The sequence below is a fragment of the Sus scrofa genome, chromosome 10 (genome assembly GCF_054392235.1).
Source record: "Sus scrofa isolate SSC_HxYL_T2T_F1_AM1 chromosome 10, Sscrofa_HxYL_maternal_Yorkshire_Landrace_v2.0, whole genome shotgun sequence".
In the NCBI taxonomy this organism is placed as follows: Eukaryota; Metazoa; Chordata; class Mammalia; order Artiodactyla; family Suidae; genus Sus; species Sus scrofa.
Window position 1 is genome coordinate 13,863,988 of NC_139392.1, and position 18,698 is coordinate 13,882,685.

Below are 18,698 nucleotides of genomic sequence, written 5' to 3' on the forward strand. Positions count from 1 at the left end.
CCCTTTCCTCCCACAAAATCAGCAATTTACTAATCTTAGTAATCATCTAAAACATTCACTGAGATACTAATTCCAAATTAATAAAATTACAGTTAAACCGGCCTGAAGACTCCCTTCAGAACACTTTAAACTCGGTGGCCACGCTGCTTACTGCAGCCACTGTGAGGTTCTCTCTCCCCATCTCTGGAACATTCTGTGGTGTCTCATTTCAGTACTGGCTACCTTTCCGGATTTCAGTACAAAGCAGGTAAAGTTTTAACAGTCAGGACATTCCCCCCCAAAAGATCAATTTGCTTTTTCTTAAATAGGGGGTTTTATTTTTTTTTCCCCCCTTAAGAAATGTCTCATCCTTACAGAAAGAGGGAAAAGTTAAGTATAATGTAAGGATATCATTAAAAGTGCATTCAATAAAGAATATTTTTCTACTTCCAATAAAGTAGACAACTCAGCAAACTTTTTCTATAACAGGCTAGTGGTCATTTCTTGTTTTGTTTTGTTTTTGAGTTTCTCTATTTTTAATAATGATTTTAATTTTTTCCATTACAGCTGGTTTTCAGTGTGGTCATTTCCTGAGAAAAGTCTGCATCCCTTAACTTAATGGTCCCTAAAGATACTCGAGTTAGAGTATAAAAACCGATGACAATCAACAATACGAAACCACTGCTTCTGAGAACAGACCAGTGGTTGCCAAGGGGGGAGGGGAGGGAGTGGGCTGGACGGGAGTTTGGGGTTAGAAGGTGAAAACTATTACTTTTCGAATGGATAAGCAATGAAGTCCTGCTGTACAGCACAGGGAACTCTATCCAATCTCCTGGGACAGACCATGACGGGAGACAGTATAAGAAAGGGAATGTATGTATGTATATACGTGCCTGGGTCACTTTGCTATACTGCAGAAAGTGGCACAACACTTTAAGTCAACTATATTTTAAAAAAATAATAATGAAATCACTGTTTCTAATCCATAGAAATTCCCTACCGAAAGAGCACTTGGTCTGCAACTCAGGACTTATTTTCCTGTTTCGTTATTTCTTCAGCATGAAATGGTCACACTATAGTTTCAAAACTGCCTAAAAGCCAGGCCTAGATTAAAAAAGAAGTGAAATGCGTACTTTTTCCCAACAGCATCCCAGCTACCAGAGCCTTCTCACAAGCCAAAGCGTTGTCATCCTTCCAATCATTTCTTGCCCAAAAATAGCTGAAGTGAAAGCCTGGCCACCAGTTTTTCCTGGAGTTCCACTGTTCTTGAACCCAGGCAAGATGGTTCCTGGAAAAGAAAAATGTCCAAAGGGAAGGTCAATGATGGAGACAGAGCCAGCCGGTCAGAACCCAAGCTTCGGTCCAGTCTGTGGGAAGATGACAAGGAGGGTATTTCCAGACTAGCTGTGGCCACGGCAGAGCCACACGAAAGCAAGTCCCTTTTAGTCCCATGTCCCACCTTCCCACTTGCTAAAGCGGTCAGTTCCGCACAGCACGGTGGCTAACAGTGCAAACTCTGAAGTCAAATCCCAGATCTTCCGTTTACTGCCTGTGTGAGCCTGGCAAAGTCGCTTAACCTCTCTGAGCCTTAATTTCCTTGAGGATACTAATGGTGCCCGTCTCATAGCACCGTTATTATTACTTTCCCTTTTTAGGGCCACATCCTTGGCATATGGAGGTTCCCAGGCTAGGGGTCGGATCGGAGCTGTAGCCACTGGGCTACATCAGAGCCACAGCAATGCGGGATCTGAGCAGCGTCTACGACCTACACCACAGCTCATAGCAACGCTGGATCCTTAACCCACCGAGCGAGGCCAGGATTGAACCCACATCCTCATGGATCCTAGTCGGGTTTGTTAACCACTGAGCCACGCAAAGAACCCCCTCATAGCACCACTGTTAAGATTAGACTGGTCCGCAGAATAGCAGGTGTCATATAAACCTCTGCGTGTTGTCTGGTACACAGTAAATGTTTAAAGTTACTTTAAAACCTTACTTTCAATTATATGCTACAAAGAATAACGATCCAAATGGAGATGTCATTATTATATAAACACAGGGGTTTGACAGCTGAACCCAGGCAATGCTAAGTGTTCATCAATAATCTGAGTCAAGACTTCCTTGGCACCTGCTTGGCCCCTGCTGTAGCACCATCGAGAGGTTTAAAACATGAGCAGCGTGGTCCTCTACCTTTAAGCACCTTACAGGCAGCAGGGTCTGCACAGTGCTTAGAGACGCCAAGTGGTTTACAGTAAAGACAGCAACAGAGCAGCCCCGAAACATCTTATAATCAGGACTCTTCTACCTCTAAGGTCCAGTCAGGTCTGAAGCCTGAAGCCAAGTTCCCACTGATAATGAATTTCCTAACCAACTAAAACAGATATAATAAATCAACGATATCCTTTCTGCTCACACACAAGGTAAAAGTGACCAGGGCTGCTCCTTTGCTCGTGCTTAAAGCATGACACCGATGACTGCCATGCTCAGAGGCACAGTTCTGAATACCCAGTTCACCAGGGACTCGCAGTGATCTGCTAAATGAAAAACCACGGCAATTTTACGAGGGCCTCAAAAGCCACTGAAAACGACTGCAAACAGCTGGGAGAAAAGCTGCTCCCCTGTGAACGTAAAGGGTGATGACCCAAGTCACGAAGAGCTTCAAGGAGAAGCAGTGAGGCCTGGCAGGGACCCCTCCAGGCCCCCTCCCATCAGAAGGCGCACACTTAGCTCTCAGGCAGGGGTAAGGACAGCACTCATACTGAGAGCACAACAAATCCAGACAGAATTTTTGTATGTTTCACTTGTGACTTCCTATTTCCTGTCTTCTGATGTAAGCAGAAGAAAACAGCTGAAGACACAGTTTGAGAAATGCAGAAACGTAAACAAAGAACTTTAAAAATGGACTGATATCCTCTAAAATACTGGGAAATATTTATGGTGATGCAGTAACAGATACCGTGTGCTTCTTACTTACCCCATTAAAGTCTGTCTGAGATATTTTGCCAAATATTTCCAAGCAGTTATATTTTTAGTGCATCCAGCAAAATCTAAGATTCCAAACAATACCTCCAAGGCCAGTTTATGGTGTTCTTCCTTCTCTGCAATGGTCATAACAATCAGAGGTTAGAGAAAGCACACGAGCGTGCAAAGATGAAAGAGTACATTCTGTTGATAAAGAACCACTGCATCATAAGCCTTCTAGTCTGGCTAGAAGTTTAAAACAATTCACTATCATCACATTCTCCTGCAGTGAATCTGAACAACTCAGTTCAGCCCACGCTAATGACAGCAGGGTGCCCGGTCCCATCTCTTCATGGGTTTATGAATGTTATGATACTATTCATAACATTATCCTACCTGTCTTAGGAGTTCCTGCTGTGGCACAGTGGGTTAAGAATCTGGTGCTGCTGCAGCTATTGTGTAGGCTGCAGCTGCGGCTCAGATTCGATCCCTGTCCCAGGAACTTCCACAAGCCACGGGTGTGGCCAAAATAAATACATAAATAAATAAAGTGCCTGCCCTATTTGGGCATTTTATACATGTTCTCTTCTACCAGTGGGGCACCGAGGTAGTCCCACTGCCTACTGGACTTAATAAGTGGATTTCCTCCAATGCTGAGCTGACACTCTGTTAAGTGTAAAAGGACATGAATTACAGAAATTGAATCCATTTGCCAACTCTTGTCTGACATTCTAGAGAAGGGCTCAGCAAACTCTTTCTGCAAAGGGCCAGACCCTAAACATCTGTTCTGCAAGCCTTACAGGTTGGCACAACTACACAAGCTGTTGCAGCGCAAAAGCAGCCACAGACAGTACAGGACTAAACTGACACAGCTGAGCGCCAATAGAACCTAGTTTTCTACAAACAGGTGGGGTCCTCCGGCGATCCCTAGTCTACAGCCTGTCCGCACAAAGAGATGGAAAACGAGAATTACCTGATTTTCTCAGTAATCTATGGAATTCTAACATCAGTTTATGAGATGGTACAATCTGATACAAAATCTGGAAGAAAGAATAATCTTGTGATTTGTACACATTCTAAAGGCATTTCTCTAATTTCAACTTACTTTCAAATAAAGCTTTTAGTGTCTAATGTGTCCTCAGCAAATGAATCAAAGATTTAAAAGATACTTTACTTTTATCCACGTTTAATTTTGGTATTGAAAAGCATTCCATGTAAAGCTATTTTTTTAAAAAAATATTCCCTGCTCATAACAAAATAGCTATTTGGGGGGTGGGAGGGTTTGGAGAGACAGAAACATTTAATTTTCACCATGTTAAACTGTTTACCACACTTAAAAACTTTGTTTCCTTTCAGCAACCAAGAATGAGGAAAAAAATAAAGGAAAAAAGAGAAGATCACACAGTAAGATAAAAGGCAAGGGTAGTTATTTTGAAAGACTGAGGTCTGGAACACAGCACATTAAGAGTATTCAAAGTCAATATTTTAAAAATCTTTTTACACAATAGGGAGAATCAATGGTTCTTCTGTTAAAGAACAGGATGGACTATTTTTATGAATATGCCAAAAACAGGATTACAAGTGTATTTCTCCTTTAAACAAAGTTAATATTAGAGAGGAGGAGTTCTCTCGTAGCTCAGCAGGTTAGGGTCTGACGTGCTGAGGGTTTGATCCCTGGCCCAGAACTTCCACATGCCATAGCTAAAAAAAAGTGCGGCTGAAAAAAAAAAAAAAAAGAAGAAGGAAAAATAATTTATTCTGTCTACTTGCTGGGGTACTTTAACCTCACACAGAAATAATTTCCTACAAAATAACCAGTAAATCTGTTACTTTTCCTTAATATTTTATTTTTTAAATGGAAGTTCCCAGGCCAGGGACTGAATCCAAGCCACAGCTGTGGCAACGACGGATCCTTTAACCTACTATGCTAGGCCAGGCATCAAACCTGAGCCACAGGAGCGACCCAAGCTGCTGCAGTGGGATTTTATTTATTTATTTATTTATTTGGTCTTTTTTTTTTTTAGGGCCACACCCACGGCATATGGCGGTTCCCAGGCTAGGTGTCTAATCGGAGCTGTTGCTGCTAGCCTACACCATAGCCACAGCAACCCCACATCCGAGCCGAGTGTGCAACCTACACCACAGCTCACAGCAACACAGGATCCTTAACCCACTGAGCAAGGCCAGGGATTGAACCTGCAACCTCATAGTTCCTAGTTGGATTCGTTAACCAATGAGCCACGACAGGAACTCTGGTTAAAGGTTTCTTAAACAAAAGGTACTAACTATAAAAGAAAAATGAATAAATTGAACTTAATCAAAATTAGACATTTCTGTTCTTTGAAAGATACTGTAAAGAAAACAAAAAGGCAAGCCATAGCCTGGGAGAGAATATTTACAATCTGTATATCTGACAACGGACTTTATCCAAATTACATGAAAAACTTCCAAATCAATAAGAAGACAAATAAGCCTCCAAAAAATAAAGCATGTGAACAGACACGTCACAAAAGAAGACGTAAGAATAGCCAACGGGCCTATTAAAAGATACCCAACATCATTAGCCATCAGGGAAATGCAAATTAAAAGCCCTTGAGACACCACTACACACCCACTAGAATGGCTGTGATTCAAAGGACTGAATACCAAATGCCAAAGAGGGTGTGAGAAACTGAACACACCCTGGTACCGGGAAGGTCAGTGGTACCGTCACCGCAGAAGACAGCTGGGCAGTTTAATACGGGCCTTCCACAGTGCCGCTCTTAGGGAGCTGCCACAGAAAAAGGACAATAGAGGTTCCTAAAATCATGCACATGCATACCCACGGGGATATTCATACCAGCCCCAAAGAGAAAACAACATCCATGTCCACCGAGAAGTGAATATACAGAAATGGAATATTGCTCATTAGTAACAGGGAACAAATTACAACAAGGATGAATCTCAAACATTCGGCTGAGTGAGAAAATACAGACAGAAAAAGGGTACATACTGTCAGACGCTGTTTACATGAAATTCAAGAAGAGAGAAAACCAACCCACAGTGACAGCCGGTCAGCGACTGCCCGGGGCAAGGGGTCAGAGGGTGGACTGGCTGAGAAGGGCAATGAGGGGCTTTCTAGGCTGAAGGCATGTTTCACATCTCAGTTATCACAGGGATCGTGTGGACGCATCCATCTGCCGAAATGCATCCAAAGGTACACGTAAAATAAGTGTTTTATTGTACATAAGTTTCAATAAAGGTGCATTTTTTAAAAAAACTGCAATGCAGAGCTTCCCAACCAGGGTGACGCAGGGCTTCTGACACACGGGTCCCTCCGCTTGGTCTCCCCTGGGATGGGGCGGGGGTCTGGTGGGGCCTCCTGTCTTGACCTCAGTGTACCGTATGCACACTGTCACTGTCTCTGGGTGCTATGACATCAATGTCAGAAAGTGCTGTCCCAAGACCTGGCTAAAACACGGGCTAGAGTGCGCCCCCACCCCTGCTCGCTGATAGGAAGCGCGCTACCTTCAGCACACGGAGCAGTTTCTCTCTGGGGGCCTTCTCTCGCTTGAGGAAGCTGTATAAATAGACGTGAGCATTGGGGTTGGACGGGAACTTCTCGTCATAGGCGTAATTGGTGAGCACCTCTCGGGCTCCGTCTCGATCCCCATAGAATTCCAGCATCTATATAAAATAAGTCAAAACATCTTTGCTAAATTCTGTAAGAGGGCTATATGAAATAGACTGCACAAGCTGACATTATTGATGAGCACAAAAAAAAATCAGAAAACTGCTAAACAATCACAACAAAGGCCTACACGGTTTCCCCTTTTTGTTCCTTATCCTATTTTGTGGTAGAAAGATGCAGCAAGTGTCTACATGAAAAACTGTCCCTATGAGACATGACGTCTTCAAAGTAGGACACACTAAGGGCTAAAGAAGGACCACATGATGCAGCCCATCACAGGGCCCAATGTCACGTCAGCCACAAAGGGAGGGCGGAAGAATTATAACTCCTTTCTTTGCATTCTTTCCCATTCTGAAACAGGAATTTCCAGATTTGCTGGCAGTTTCAGAGATTATCTTCTGATAATACAATCATCACTTCAGCACTAGCACTAATGAAACTTCCAAAAAGCAAAATGGTTTTTTTTCTTTCTTGTCTTTTTAGGGCCGCACCCGCAGCATATGGAGGTTCCCAGGCTAGGGGTCCAATTGGAGGTGTAGACGCTGGCCTATATCACAGCCACAGCAACACCAGATCCGAGCCATGATTGCAACCTACACCACAGCTCATGGCAACGCTGGATCCTTAAGCCACTGAGCAAGACCAGGGATCGAACCTGCAACCTCATGGTTCCTAGTCGGATTCGTTTCTGCTGCACCATGACAGGAATTCCACTAGTCGGGTTCTTAATCCGCTGAGCCACAACGGGAATTCCAAAAAGCAAATTATTATTATTATTATTTTAAAAAGCAAGCCCAGCTGGTTTCATTGAAGAAAACTCATGCATGATTTACTTTTCGCCAGTCTGTTCTGGCATGCTGCCAATGATACCACAATCACCTGGATCAGTGATGGCCAGTGCTGTGCCCAGTTCGATATTCTTGCCACTGCAGTGATGGACACCAGTTGTGGCCAACATGGCGTGACATTCGATTTCAGATTTCCTCGAGGCTGGGCAGCTGCTGGCGAGAATGGCCAGTTCCGTTTTGCCCTGTCTGGTCATTCGGAGTTCTGCTTGTACCCCAGCACGTACTTGGCACTTTTCATCACGAGCTGGAGCCGAGCGTTGATTGACTCCAGCAACTTTTTCATCTTCTTTGTGGCCACCATCTTCCTGCCTTAGGTGCAGGATGCCCCCAACCACAAGCAGCTGCCAAGACGGCCGGGCAGCAAGAAAGCCAAAAAGCAAATTATTTTGATGAGCTACTCCCACCGCCCAGTGCCAGCGCGCTCTGTCCTTTCACAGTGACTCTGAGATGGCAGGACATCCTTAAGAGCCTCTGAAAGCCACTCTTCGTCTCATATTTGTGACGTAGTTCCAGAGTTTTAGCTCCTTCCCAGCAATACCCCACCAAATCATAAGAGAACTTTCTGCTTTTCTCAGAAGCTCAAGAAGAACACAGAAGTGACACTTACAACTAGAAGGCTAATAACTTTATAAACAGAGTCAGCATCAGCCACAGGCCCTGAATCCTCTCAGACCTCATTTTAGGGTTCAACCAACCACAGATGGAAAAGATTCAGAAAAAAAAAAAATTCAGAAACTTTCAAAAGGCAAAATTTGAATGCGCTGTACACAGGCAACTATTTACATAGCATTTACAATTTATTACATGTTTTATAAGTACTCTTAGAGGTGATTTAAAGTCAACAGGAGGATGTGCATAGGTTATATGCAAACACTGCACACATAAAGACTGAGCATCCACGGCTACTGAGAGACAACTGTATTTGGCCACGACATGCTATCCAGGGGTGAAAAAAATACCGTCACATGTACAGCATGTTGGTAAGAGAAAATATAAGGTACTTTGGTAAAATAAAAATTATGCAGACAAAAAAAAAGTGGCATCATATTCCCTTTTTTTAAACCATTTTCTCCATTAGTTGCCTTCTAATCAATAACGATAAAGCTTATAACAGAATGAAACTGGTGAAACTATGAGAAGTCTACTTACCTCCACGTAACTCTTCACAAATGCGTCCTGAACTCCAGCAATTTGAATCAAAGCACAAAGATTTATAGACATTTATGAAAAGTCCACTTACCTCCACATAACTCTTCACAAATGCGTCCCAAACTCCAGCAATTTGAATCAAAGCACAAAGATTTATAGACATTTATGAAAAGTCCACTTACCTCTACGTAACTCTTCACAAACGGGTCCCAAACTCCAGGAGTCTGAATCAACGCACACAGGTTTACAGACGTCTTCCAGCTGTGGTTGAGCAGTGTCTGGGACTCCGCGTTGAAAGCATAATCTTCCTTATCTGTGCAGAGAGAAACAAACTATTAAAGTCATTCAGCACTGAGGACTTTAGCTGAATCAGTAACTGACAAGCGACCCACAAGAAAAGCTCAGACTCTGATGGCCTCACGGGTGAATGCTAATAAACACTTAAAATACAGCCCTAATTCTTCGCAAACTCAATGACCCAAAAAAGAGAAAAAAACACTTCTCAGCTTATTTTGTGAGACCAATATTACCCTGATACCAACATCAAAGACAACACAAGAAAACAAAAGACTAGTATCTCTTACAAACATAGATTTTTAAAAACCCAACAAAACACTAGCAAACTGAACCTAGCAACAAATAAAGAGGATTTTATACCATGCCGAGTGAGGCCTATTCCAGGTTGTTTAACACCCGAGTCAAGTACTACAATACTCCAAATCAATAGAATAATGACAAAAACCTCACAACCATCTCAACTTTTGCAGAAAATGCATTTGACAAAATGTAATAACGCTTCGTGATAAAAATACTCAACAAGTAGGAATAGAAGAAACTTTTCAATCTGATGAAAGGTTTCTTGTGAAAAAAACCCATATTGAATGTCACAATTAACAGGGAAAGGCTTCATGCAAAAGACCGTCCTTTCTTTGCCACTTTCATTCACCACTGTAATGGAGGTTCTAGCCAGGGCAACTCGGCAAGAAAATAATATAAACAATGTCCAATTGGAAAGGAAGAAATCAAGCTACAAGATGAATGAAGAAAGATACAGTATCAGAGTCAGAAAAAGAAAGACAAACACCGTGTGATAGCACTTATTTGTGGAATTTAAAATATGACACAAATGGGGAGTTCCTGTCATGGCTCAGCCTAATTAGTATCCATGAGGACATGGGTTCGATCTCTGGCCAGTGGGTTAAGGATCCAGCATTGCCAGGAGCTATGGTGTAGGTCACAGGCATGCCTCAGATCTGGTGTGCCTGTGGCTGTGGTGTAGGCCGGCAGCTTGTAGCTCCAATTCGACCCCTAGCCTGAGAACCTCCATATGCTGTGCGTGTGGCCCAAAAAAGCAAAAAATAAAAAAATGAAATACAATATGACACAAATGAACCAAAACACAAACAGACTCATCAACATAGAGAACAGACTTGTGACTGCCGACGGGGAGGAGTTGGGAGAGTCTGGGGTTAGCAAATGCCAACAGTTATATATAAAACAGATCAACAACAAGGTCCTAGTGTAGAGCACAGGGAGCTATATTCAATAGTCTGAGATAAATCATAATGGAAAAGAATATAGAAAAGAATGTGTATATTTATGTATTATAATTGAACCACTTTACTATACAGCAGAAATTAACACACTGTAAATCAACTATATTTCAATTTAAAAGCAAAACAAATATATACATACACATATATGGAAATGAAGTGATAATGGGAAAGTAGGTATGAAACATCAAAAATAAATCTTATCCCACTCTTGGGCACATATCCAGATAAAACTCTACTTAAAAGAGACACATGCACCTGCATGTTCATTGCAGCACTATTCACAATAGCCAGGACATGGAAACAACCCAAACGTCCATCAATAGATGATTGGATTAAGAAGATGTGGTATATATACACAATGGAATACTACTCAGCCATGAAAAAGGATGACATAATGCCATTTGCAGCAACATGGATGGAACTAGAGACTCTCATACTGAGTGAAGTAAGTCAGAAAGAAAGACAAATACCATATGATATCACTTATATCTGGAATCTAATATACGGCACAAAGGAACCTTTCCACAGAAAAGAAAATCATGGTCTTGGAGAATACACTCGTGGCTGCCTGATGGGAAAGGGAGGGAGTGGGAGGGATAGGGAGCTTGGGGTTTATCAGATTCAACTTAGAATAGATTTATAAGGAGAGCCTGCTGAGTAGCATTGAGACCTATGTCTAGATACTCATATTGCAACAGAACAAAGAGGGGGAAAAATGTATACATGTAAGAGTAACTTGATCCCCATGCTGTACAGAGGGAAAAATAAATAAATAAATAAATAAATAATAAAAATAAAAAATAAATCTTGAAAGGAAAAAAGGCAGATTCCTAAGTATAAGTTAGGTGTGGATTTACTGTGGAAAGGGGTTCCCAGACACCCAACTGTAGTCAAACCCAACCAGCAGCAGCCACGGCAACAAGGAAAAATCCTAAGCTAACTCTTAGCACATGTTCATGGTCACACACACCCGGACAAAACAATGATTCAAAGGGATCCATGCACCCCTATGTTCACTGCAGCACTATTCACAACAGCCAAAACTTGGAAACAATCTAAATGTCCATCAACAGATGAATGGATTAAGAAGATGTGGTACATATACACAGTGGAATACTACTCAGCTATAAAAAAGGACAAAATAATGCCATTTGCAGCCACATGGATGTAACTAGAGATTCTTATACTGTGAAGTCAGTCAGAAAGACAAATACCATATGGTATCACTTATATCTGGCACAAATGAACCTATCTACAGGACAGAAAACAAACTCACAGACACAGAGAACAGACTGGTGTTTGCTGAGGGGGAGAGGGAGAGGGATGGATGGGGAGTTTGGGGCTGGGAAATGCACAGGAGGGATAAACAACAACGAGGTCCTGCTGGACAGCACGAGGCGCTCTACCCAGTGTCCTGGGACAGAGCACGACGGAAGGAGTACTGAAGAAAAAGAACGCATGTGCGTGCATAATGAAGTCACTTTGCTGTACAAAAGAAACAAGCACAACACTGTAAATCCACTATATTTTAATAAAAAGTAATAAAATGGTCATGAACTTAATCTGTGAATCATCTGATTCATGTCTGAATAGTTTTTTTGAAATACCAGAAAGATTATAAAGGGGGGTCAAGAATTTTAGATCACAGAAATGTCTGTTCTCTGCACACCCTGGATAAAGCCAGGCTGCGGGGCAGGGGAGAGAGACTGCTCCTTAAGACGGCCTCCCTCCCAGGTTCAGCCCTGTCACCGAGTGAAAAGTTCACTCATATGCACTCACCAAGTTGAGACAGCTCCATCTTCTTTTTAGACCACGTGTAATACTGCAAAAGCCCTTTATAGGCCTGAATAAGGTTAATTAACACTTCCTGGGAAGATGACTTTTCACCGTATCGCCACGTCTCTGCCTGGCTGAGATTTCTGTTGGCGTCCTCAAGCATGCCATGATGCAGAAGGTACAATGCATGTTGTAAGGAGATCTGCAATGGTTGAGAAGCCCACCATCTCAGCCCACAGCCATTACACAACCAGGGTCAAAAACTCAGTAAACATGCGATATACGCTGAGCTATGTAAGACCTTGAGAGGACACACACAATGGAGTAACACTGCCCCCATTATCAAAAATTTCAATCTAGCAAAAAGACACATGAAAAGATGATTATGTAAATGTGAGCCAAAGTACATAAACACACACACAGCAGGCAGTGTGAAAGGAACAGGGCTCTGAAGACAGAGTTCTGGTCAAACACTACTTTAAAGCTAAATAAGCCTGAGGAAATTACTCTCCCCTAGTGTGTCTCATGTTCATAGGGAATAATAACTCTTAACCCTTTCAAAGGGCATTACGGGGAATTCAATGAGATGGCATCGGCTCACAAGCTAAGACCTCACTTAGCCCACAGCAGGTAATCAATACATCCTCTTTTATCCATGCTACATAAATGCAGCGAAAACACCTGAACAAGGGCTGTGGGAGAAGGGCACTGGTTCAGAGGGAAAGTCAATCCTTGATCGGAGCGTCACACCCTGGGGGAGGGCAATATAAAAATTCCAGTTTCAGCTTCTCCTAGTGATCCAACTGTCTCAACCTTCTATGCTTTTTACGCTGTTACTGTCTCAGCACTCAGACCAGCACCTTCCGCAAGTGAACACTGCAGGTGCAAATCCACCAAGCCTCCTTTCTCACCTTCAAGTAATTCATGACGCCAATGTTTTTCATCCGGTCAGCAAAGGTATTGAACGTCTCCACACTGCTATTAGGATGATAATAAAGAATTTCACTTCCAAGCCTCCAAATAATCTGTCAAAACAGAAATTACCAACAAAAATGTAAAATCCTTGCCTTCGCCAATATCTAAGAAAGCTATGTTTTTCTGATTATAACATTAAAAAACAAACTATGATTTCTTTCCCTAGATACCACTACTGTCAATGTTTTACTGTACTTCACCCAGTAAAACCAACATATCTTAACCAAAAAAAAAAAAAAAAAAAAAAAAAAAAAAATCTTGTGTTGATTAAATTATCAGGTAACTATAACAGTGTCATTTTTAAGTTAGTGGTCTAAAGAAGGTAGGAGGTTAAGCTACATATTGAAAGTAACATTTTTAATTAGTACTGGAGGAAGACTAGTAAATTCAGAAAGTTCAGGTTCAATTAACATTGACTTCCTCACTGCTCTGGCCCCATCGTTAGCATCCACCACATGCGAGCAAGTGGATGGTTCTTAAGAATCCTCCAAGGTCAGCGACTGTGGACTATTGTTAGTCTATACTTGGAACTCCAATTCAAAATCTTTCATCAGCTCTGAACACATTTTAATTAAAATATTTTCTGCCCGGAGGACCAGAACTCTGGCTGAGAATTTGGAGCTCTTCTTTTGCATGGGAGCAAATCTCTCTTTTACCCCAATTTAAAGTACCTCAACAAAAATAAATGATGTATGTATGCATGATCACATTGAAACAATATTCTATTACAAACTCATTGACTATGAAACACTTAAATTTTTTTTTTTGTCTTTTTGCCATTTCTTGGGCCGCTTCCTTGGCATATGGAGGTTCCCAGGCTAGGGGTTGAATTGGAGCTGTAGCCACCAGCCTACCCTACAGCCACAGCAACACAAGATCTGAGCTGTGTCTGCAACCTACACCATAGCTCACGGCAACACCGGATCCTTAACCCACTGAGCAAGGCCAGGGACTGAACCCGCAACCTCATGGTTCTTAGTTGGATTTGTTAACCACTGAGCCACGACAGGAACTCCAGAAACACTTGTTTTAAAAAGCAGCCTAATGTGTGAAAATTTGCCAGGAAATGCATTTAAGATGTTCCAAGTTCATTGTACTTTGCCAGCCTTACCCTGTGTACACTGTACCCTCCTGTGCATACAGAGTGGAAACCTGTTATCAGCCATATAGCACACTCAGCTGACAAAAAGGTTCCTGCAGCTTTCTTCAACTGCTATGGTTCAGTTTGCTGACAACCTCCATCCATTTCTATGTGACAGAGCTACAGTAGCTCACGCTAAACAGCCCCTGTCTTGGGAACCTGAAAACCTCAACTCCAAAAACACCTTTGTACTACAGGTGCAGTGACTATGCAAGCAAGGTGTTAGGCGATGCTCTTATTATTACATCAGACAGCAATCGGCACCACTGTCTTCAGTGCTTAGAAATGACACACATTTATCACCGGTGTTCATGAATATCTGCCCCCAAAACTCCTCTGCTTCACCGCAGCAACAACAGAAAGAACTGCAGGTGTCTATGAGGGCTCCTAATTTCTATATACTACTCAACCTTTCAGATTTCATAATTTGTACAAAATGAAAATATTATCTAAATAATTAAACATTCTTCTGGCTGTGAAAAAACATAAAGCACTTCAATAATATTGACTTCAAAGTAAATTTAAGTGAATTTTTTCTTTCTTTTTTGGCCGCCCCATGGCCATGGTTCCCTGGCCAGGGATCAGATCCAAGTCAGAGCCACAACCTACGTTGGATCCTTGAACCCACTGGGCTGGGCTGGAGATCAAACCTGTGTCCTGGCACTGCAAAGATGCCACCGATCCCGTTGCACCCCAGTAGGAGCTCCAAATTTAAGTGAATTATAAGTCAATTATTTCTCTGAACATATATACTGGTTGTCAGGTATAATCATAACAATCATCTTTCCACCTCAGAAAGAGACCAAGATTTCACTTCAGAACACCCAAACTGCAGGATTCTGAAGTTTAAAGACAACCTGGAGACAATCCCATCACAGCTGTTCTTAAACCTGTAAGAATGACCTGGGACATTAGTTAGAAATAAACATCCTAGGAGTTCCCGTCATGGCTCAGCGGAAACGAATCTATCATCCCTGAGGATGCAGGTTGATCCCTGGTCTTGCCCAGTGGGTTAAGGATCCGGTGTTGCTGTGAGCTGTGGTGTAGGTGGGAGACATGGCTCTGATCCCGGGTTGCTGTGACTGTGGAATAGGCCAGCAGCTGTAGCTCCAATTCAACCCCCAGCCTGGGAATCTCCATACACCACGGGTGCAGCCCTGAAAAGACAAAAATAAATAAAATATCTGAGGGAGTCAGACTTTGACTCAGTACAGCGGGGATGGAGCGCAGGAACCTCTACTTTCAACAAGAGCCCTACATGATTCACACGCAGCCCAAACAAGTGTCTGGAAGCCACGGACCTAATTCTTTCATTTTATGAAACAAACTGGACAAAAAGAGACTGGAATTTTTTTTTTTTTCTTTTTAGGGTGTCATTGCTGTGGCTGGGCTTGTGCAAAAAATGTCCCCATAAAACTCTCCATCCAAAATTACTTTTAGTAGCTTGTAGTAAAAGAAATTTGAGATCCAGCAACAGCCTTTCTGGGTGGGGGTCAAGAAGCAGAAACCCTCAGGATTCCGCCCCTTCTTCCAGGAGACGCACACTTGACTCACCTCGGGTGCAACCTGCCTTTTATTGCTGTCTGAATCTTCCAAGATCTGCAGGTAACTGTGCATGTATTCTGCAGCTTTTTGCCACTGGTGCTTCAGCAGAGCTTCTTGGATAAAACTTAAACAAGCACTTGTTGTCTGAGCAAAATCCTTCTCCTGTTTCCCTCCAGTGGCTATAAAGTTTAAAGAAAAGAGTCTTGACCCATCTCCAAAATGCCTCGCACATAGATTTACTGAGGATTAATTTACTGAGATAGTTAAATGAGATGATATTCAGATTAAAAAAAATAAAGAAATAAGAGCTAAATTCTCAGAGCCAGGGAATCTTAGTCAAGGGGAAAGAAAGAGAGGCTAAGAAAGATACATTTCTGGGCAATTAGAAAAGTGCAAGATCAAATGTATTCCCAGGACTACAGCACCCAACATACCACATACAGAGAACTGCTTCTTTTATGCTTTCTTTTCTTTCTTTTTTTTTTTTTTTTTTTTTTTTTTTGCCTTTTTAGGGCCACACCCAGGGCATATGGAGGTTCCCAGGCTAGGGGTCGAACTGGAGCTGTAGCTGCTGGCCTTAGAGCCACAGCCACGCCAGATCTGAGCCGCGTCTGTGACCTACACCAAAGCTCACAGGAACACCGGATCCTTAACCCACTGAGCAAGGCCAGGGATCCAACCCAAATCCTGATGGATCCTAGTCAGGTTCCTTTCGGCTGAGCCATAACAGGAACTCCCACTTTTATGAATTCTGATAGGAGATTTATCCCATTAAAGAAACTTTTTTTTTACTTCTACATTAGATGAAGATAGAAAACAATATTCTTTCTTTGAAATCTATTATATATCAATTCTATTAGGAATTATTTCAATGCAATTAAACAGAAATTTCTGGTATGTACTCCTCAATGGCAAAGATCATATCTTCTTCAGCTGTGTACCCCAATGTCTAGCCATCACCAGGGATATAGTAAATGCTCAGTAAGAATTACCGGAGAAAAAGAAAAAGTGCATCTACCATATATACAGACTGTCAATAACTGAAAAGAATTCTTAAAAAAAAAAGGTTAACAGCCTGAAATACCCTCACATATTCTTATCTTGAAAACTGAACAAGCCTGGTTATCCATTTTTGTATCCATATTGAAGCTTATCACTTCCTTGCATTAAAGCTGAAAAGCATGTATGTTATTTCACTTACCTATAGTTTCTATATGCTTTTGGAGCCAAGGAAAACACATCCCTGTACCAGAGGACACGCATTTTTCCCCCTGTTCATCCTCTGTCGTGGGCCGTATCAATTCTTCACTGAAATCACTCATACCTGTTCCAAGCTGACAGTACCAGTTATTTTCTGTACATCTTATTTCATAGGCTTCCCAGTTATACAGAAAGACAGCCATCTCTTATCTCACAAATATCAATGATTAACAAAATTAACTGTACCTGGTAGTTCCTTTAAAGTAGGAAATGAATTAATTACATCAGCAGCAGCCCAAAAGAATGACCCACGAAAAAAAAGAAAGATAACTATAACTACTACCATATTTCAAGAAGATACAAAGGTAAATAAGATAATTATCCTTTTATTAAAAAAAAAACTCAGGAAAATCTACTCAATAGTTTGTAATAACCTATACGGGAAAAAAAAAATGGATATAGTTATATCCATAACTGATTCAGGCTGTACACCTGAGACTAACACATCATAAGTCAACAATAGGCCAATAAAATTAAAAATTAAAAATTAAAAAAATAAAAATAAAAAAGTTCCCGTTGTGGCTCAGTGGGTTATGAACCCTATGAACATCTATGAGGATGTGAGTTTGACCCCGGGCCCTGCTCAATGGGTTAAGGATCCAGCATTGTCGTGAGCTGTGGTGCAGGCCTCAGACATGGCTCTGATCTGGCCTGGCTGTGGCTGTGGTATGGGCCAGCAGCTGATTCAACTACTAGCCTGGGAACTTCCATATATGCTACAGGTGTGATCCTAATAATAAATACATACACAAATAAATCCTTTTGAGCTGTTCCCAATTTTTTAAAAAACACTCATCTAGAGAAAAAAACAGCAAAATGTATAATAACAAAACAATATGACAAATACAATAATAACAGCAGTACTAAACATGTATTGCCCCTTCCAATACACCAGGGATACAAGGTATCTAATTCAGTTCTTACAGAAATCCAGCATAAGTACTACTGTTTTCTTCCATGTTCATACTGAAAGCACTAAAGGGCTCAGTGAAACTAGGTAACCTGGTCCAATGTCACAAGAAAGGTGAGGACAGTATTCCAGGAACTAGAACACTAAACACACTTGGCATGAACAGATTCTGGGTGGATGGGTAGTAAGTGCAGGAGGATGCGAAAAGCTGAGTTTGGACCTAATTCTCAAGATGCTCAGGCCCCTTTCCCTCCTTCCACTTATCCAACGGCGTACTGGGTCCTGCTGGTACTGCTCCCATCTTCCCCCTGCGCCTAGACTCTTCACCACCCCCCTGCAAATTGTCTGGACTACTGCATTAACTTTATAACTAGTTACCCCGCCTCCAATTGGGCTTCTCCACGTCACAGCCCGAGTACACCTTTCACAATCAAACTCTGGGGTTAGCATGGGTTTGAAATGACAACGGAGTTTGAACCCGACTCGCATATTCCTTAAGGAGTCATTCCAGAAGCAGCTCTCCCTTTTCCACTCTAAAAGCCTAAATTGGGGCCGAGCAGTTGTTACAGTACCAAAGCTTCTCCTCCCCTCCAGCAGCACGCTCCAAACGCGAGCTTCAGAGCATCAGGAAAACACGGGAAAGGAGATGACGACTGAATCCTAGCACAGCCCTTCCGTCCCGTCCCGGGGCAACGACATACGGACGACCACCGCGAGACTCACCTGCTAAAGCCGGAGCTTCCCTGGGCACCAAACCCGCCGCGCGACTGCGGCCGGGTGAGAGCAAACTCCCACCCGAAGCAGAGGAAGCAAAGGAGCGCTCAGAGCGAAAGCTGCCAAGCCGCCCTCCGCCGTTCCGCGGCGCGCAGACGCAGCCCCGCCCCTGACTCCCGATTGGGTGGTGAGGGCCTCGACCCGGACGTGACCC

General features: G+C 42.4%; 2 protein-coding genes and 1 pseudogene across 10 annotated transcripts in view; 1 reads left to right on the top strand and 2 right to left on the bottom strand.

The window, feature by feature from the left end:
* Window positions 1-18,613, bottom strand: part of TAF1A (TATA-box binding protein associated factor, RNA polymerase I subunit A) — a 27,578-nt gene extending 8,965 nt beyond the window's left edge. For 3 of the 9 annotated variants that reach the window (XM_084979183.1, XM_005667923.4, XM_084979182.1), the window contains exons 1-10: window positions 18,494-18,613; window positions 16,802-16,934; window positions 15,610-15,779; window positions 12,851-12,964; window positions 11,943-12,141; window positions 8,790-8,920; window positions 6,448-6,606; window positions 3,914-3,980; window positions 2,954-3,077; window positions 1,113-1,267 (exon numbers count right to left, since the gene is read on the bottom strand). In XM_084979183.1, the coding sequence (XP_084835309.1) occupies window positions 1,113-1,267; window positions 2,954-3,077; window positions 3,914-3,980; window positions 6,448-6,606; window positions 8,790-8,920; window positions 11,943-12,141; window positions 12,851-12,964; window positions 15,610-15,779; window positions 16,802-16,922 (1,240 nt within the window). In that variant the 5' untranslated portion in view covers window positions 16,923-16,934; window positions 18,494-18,613. The remainder of the gene's footprint in view (window positions 1-1,112; window positions 1,268-2,953; window positions 3,078-3,913; window positions 3,981-6,447; window positions 6,607-8,789; window positions 8,921-11,942; window positions 12,142-12,850; window positions 12,965-15,609; window positions 15,780-16,801; window positions 16,935-18,493) is intronic. The other 6 variants (XM_084979184.1, XM_003130511.5, XR_014817359.1 and 3 more) reach the window with 3 other exon arrangements.
* Window positions 1-18,698, top strand: part of DISP1 (dispatched RND transporter family member 1) — a 1,033,384-nt gene that overhangs the window by 665,886 nt on the left and 348,800 nt on the right. The window lies entirely within an intron of this gene.
* Window positions 7,292-7,893, bottom strand: LOC106505090 (large ribosomal subunit protein eL30 pseudogene; annotated as a pseudogene).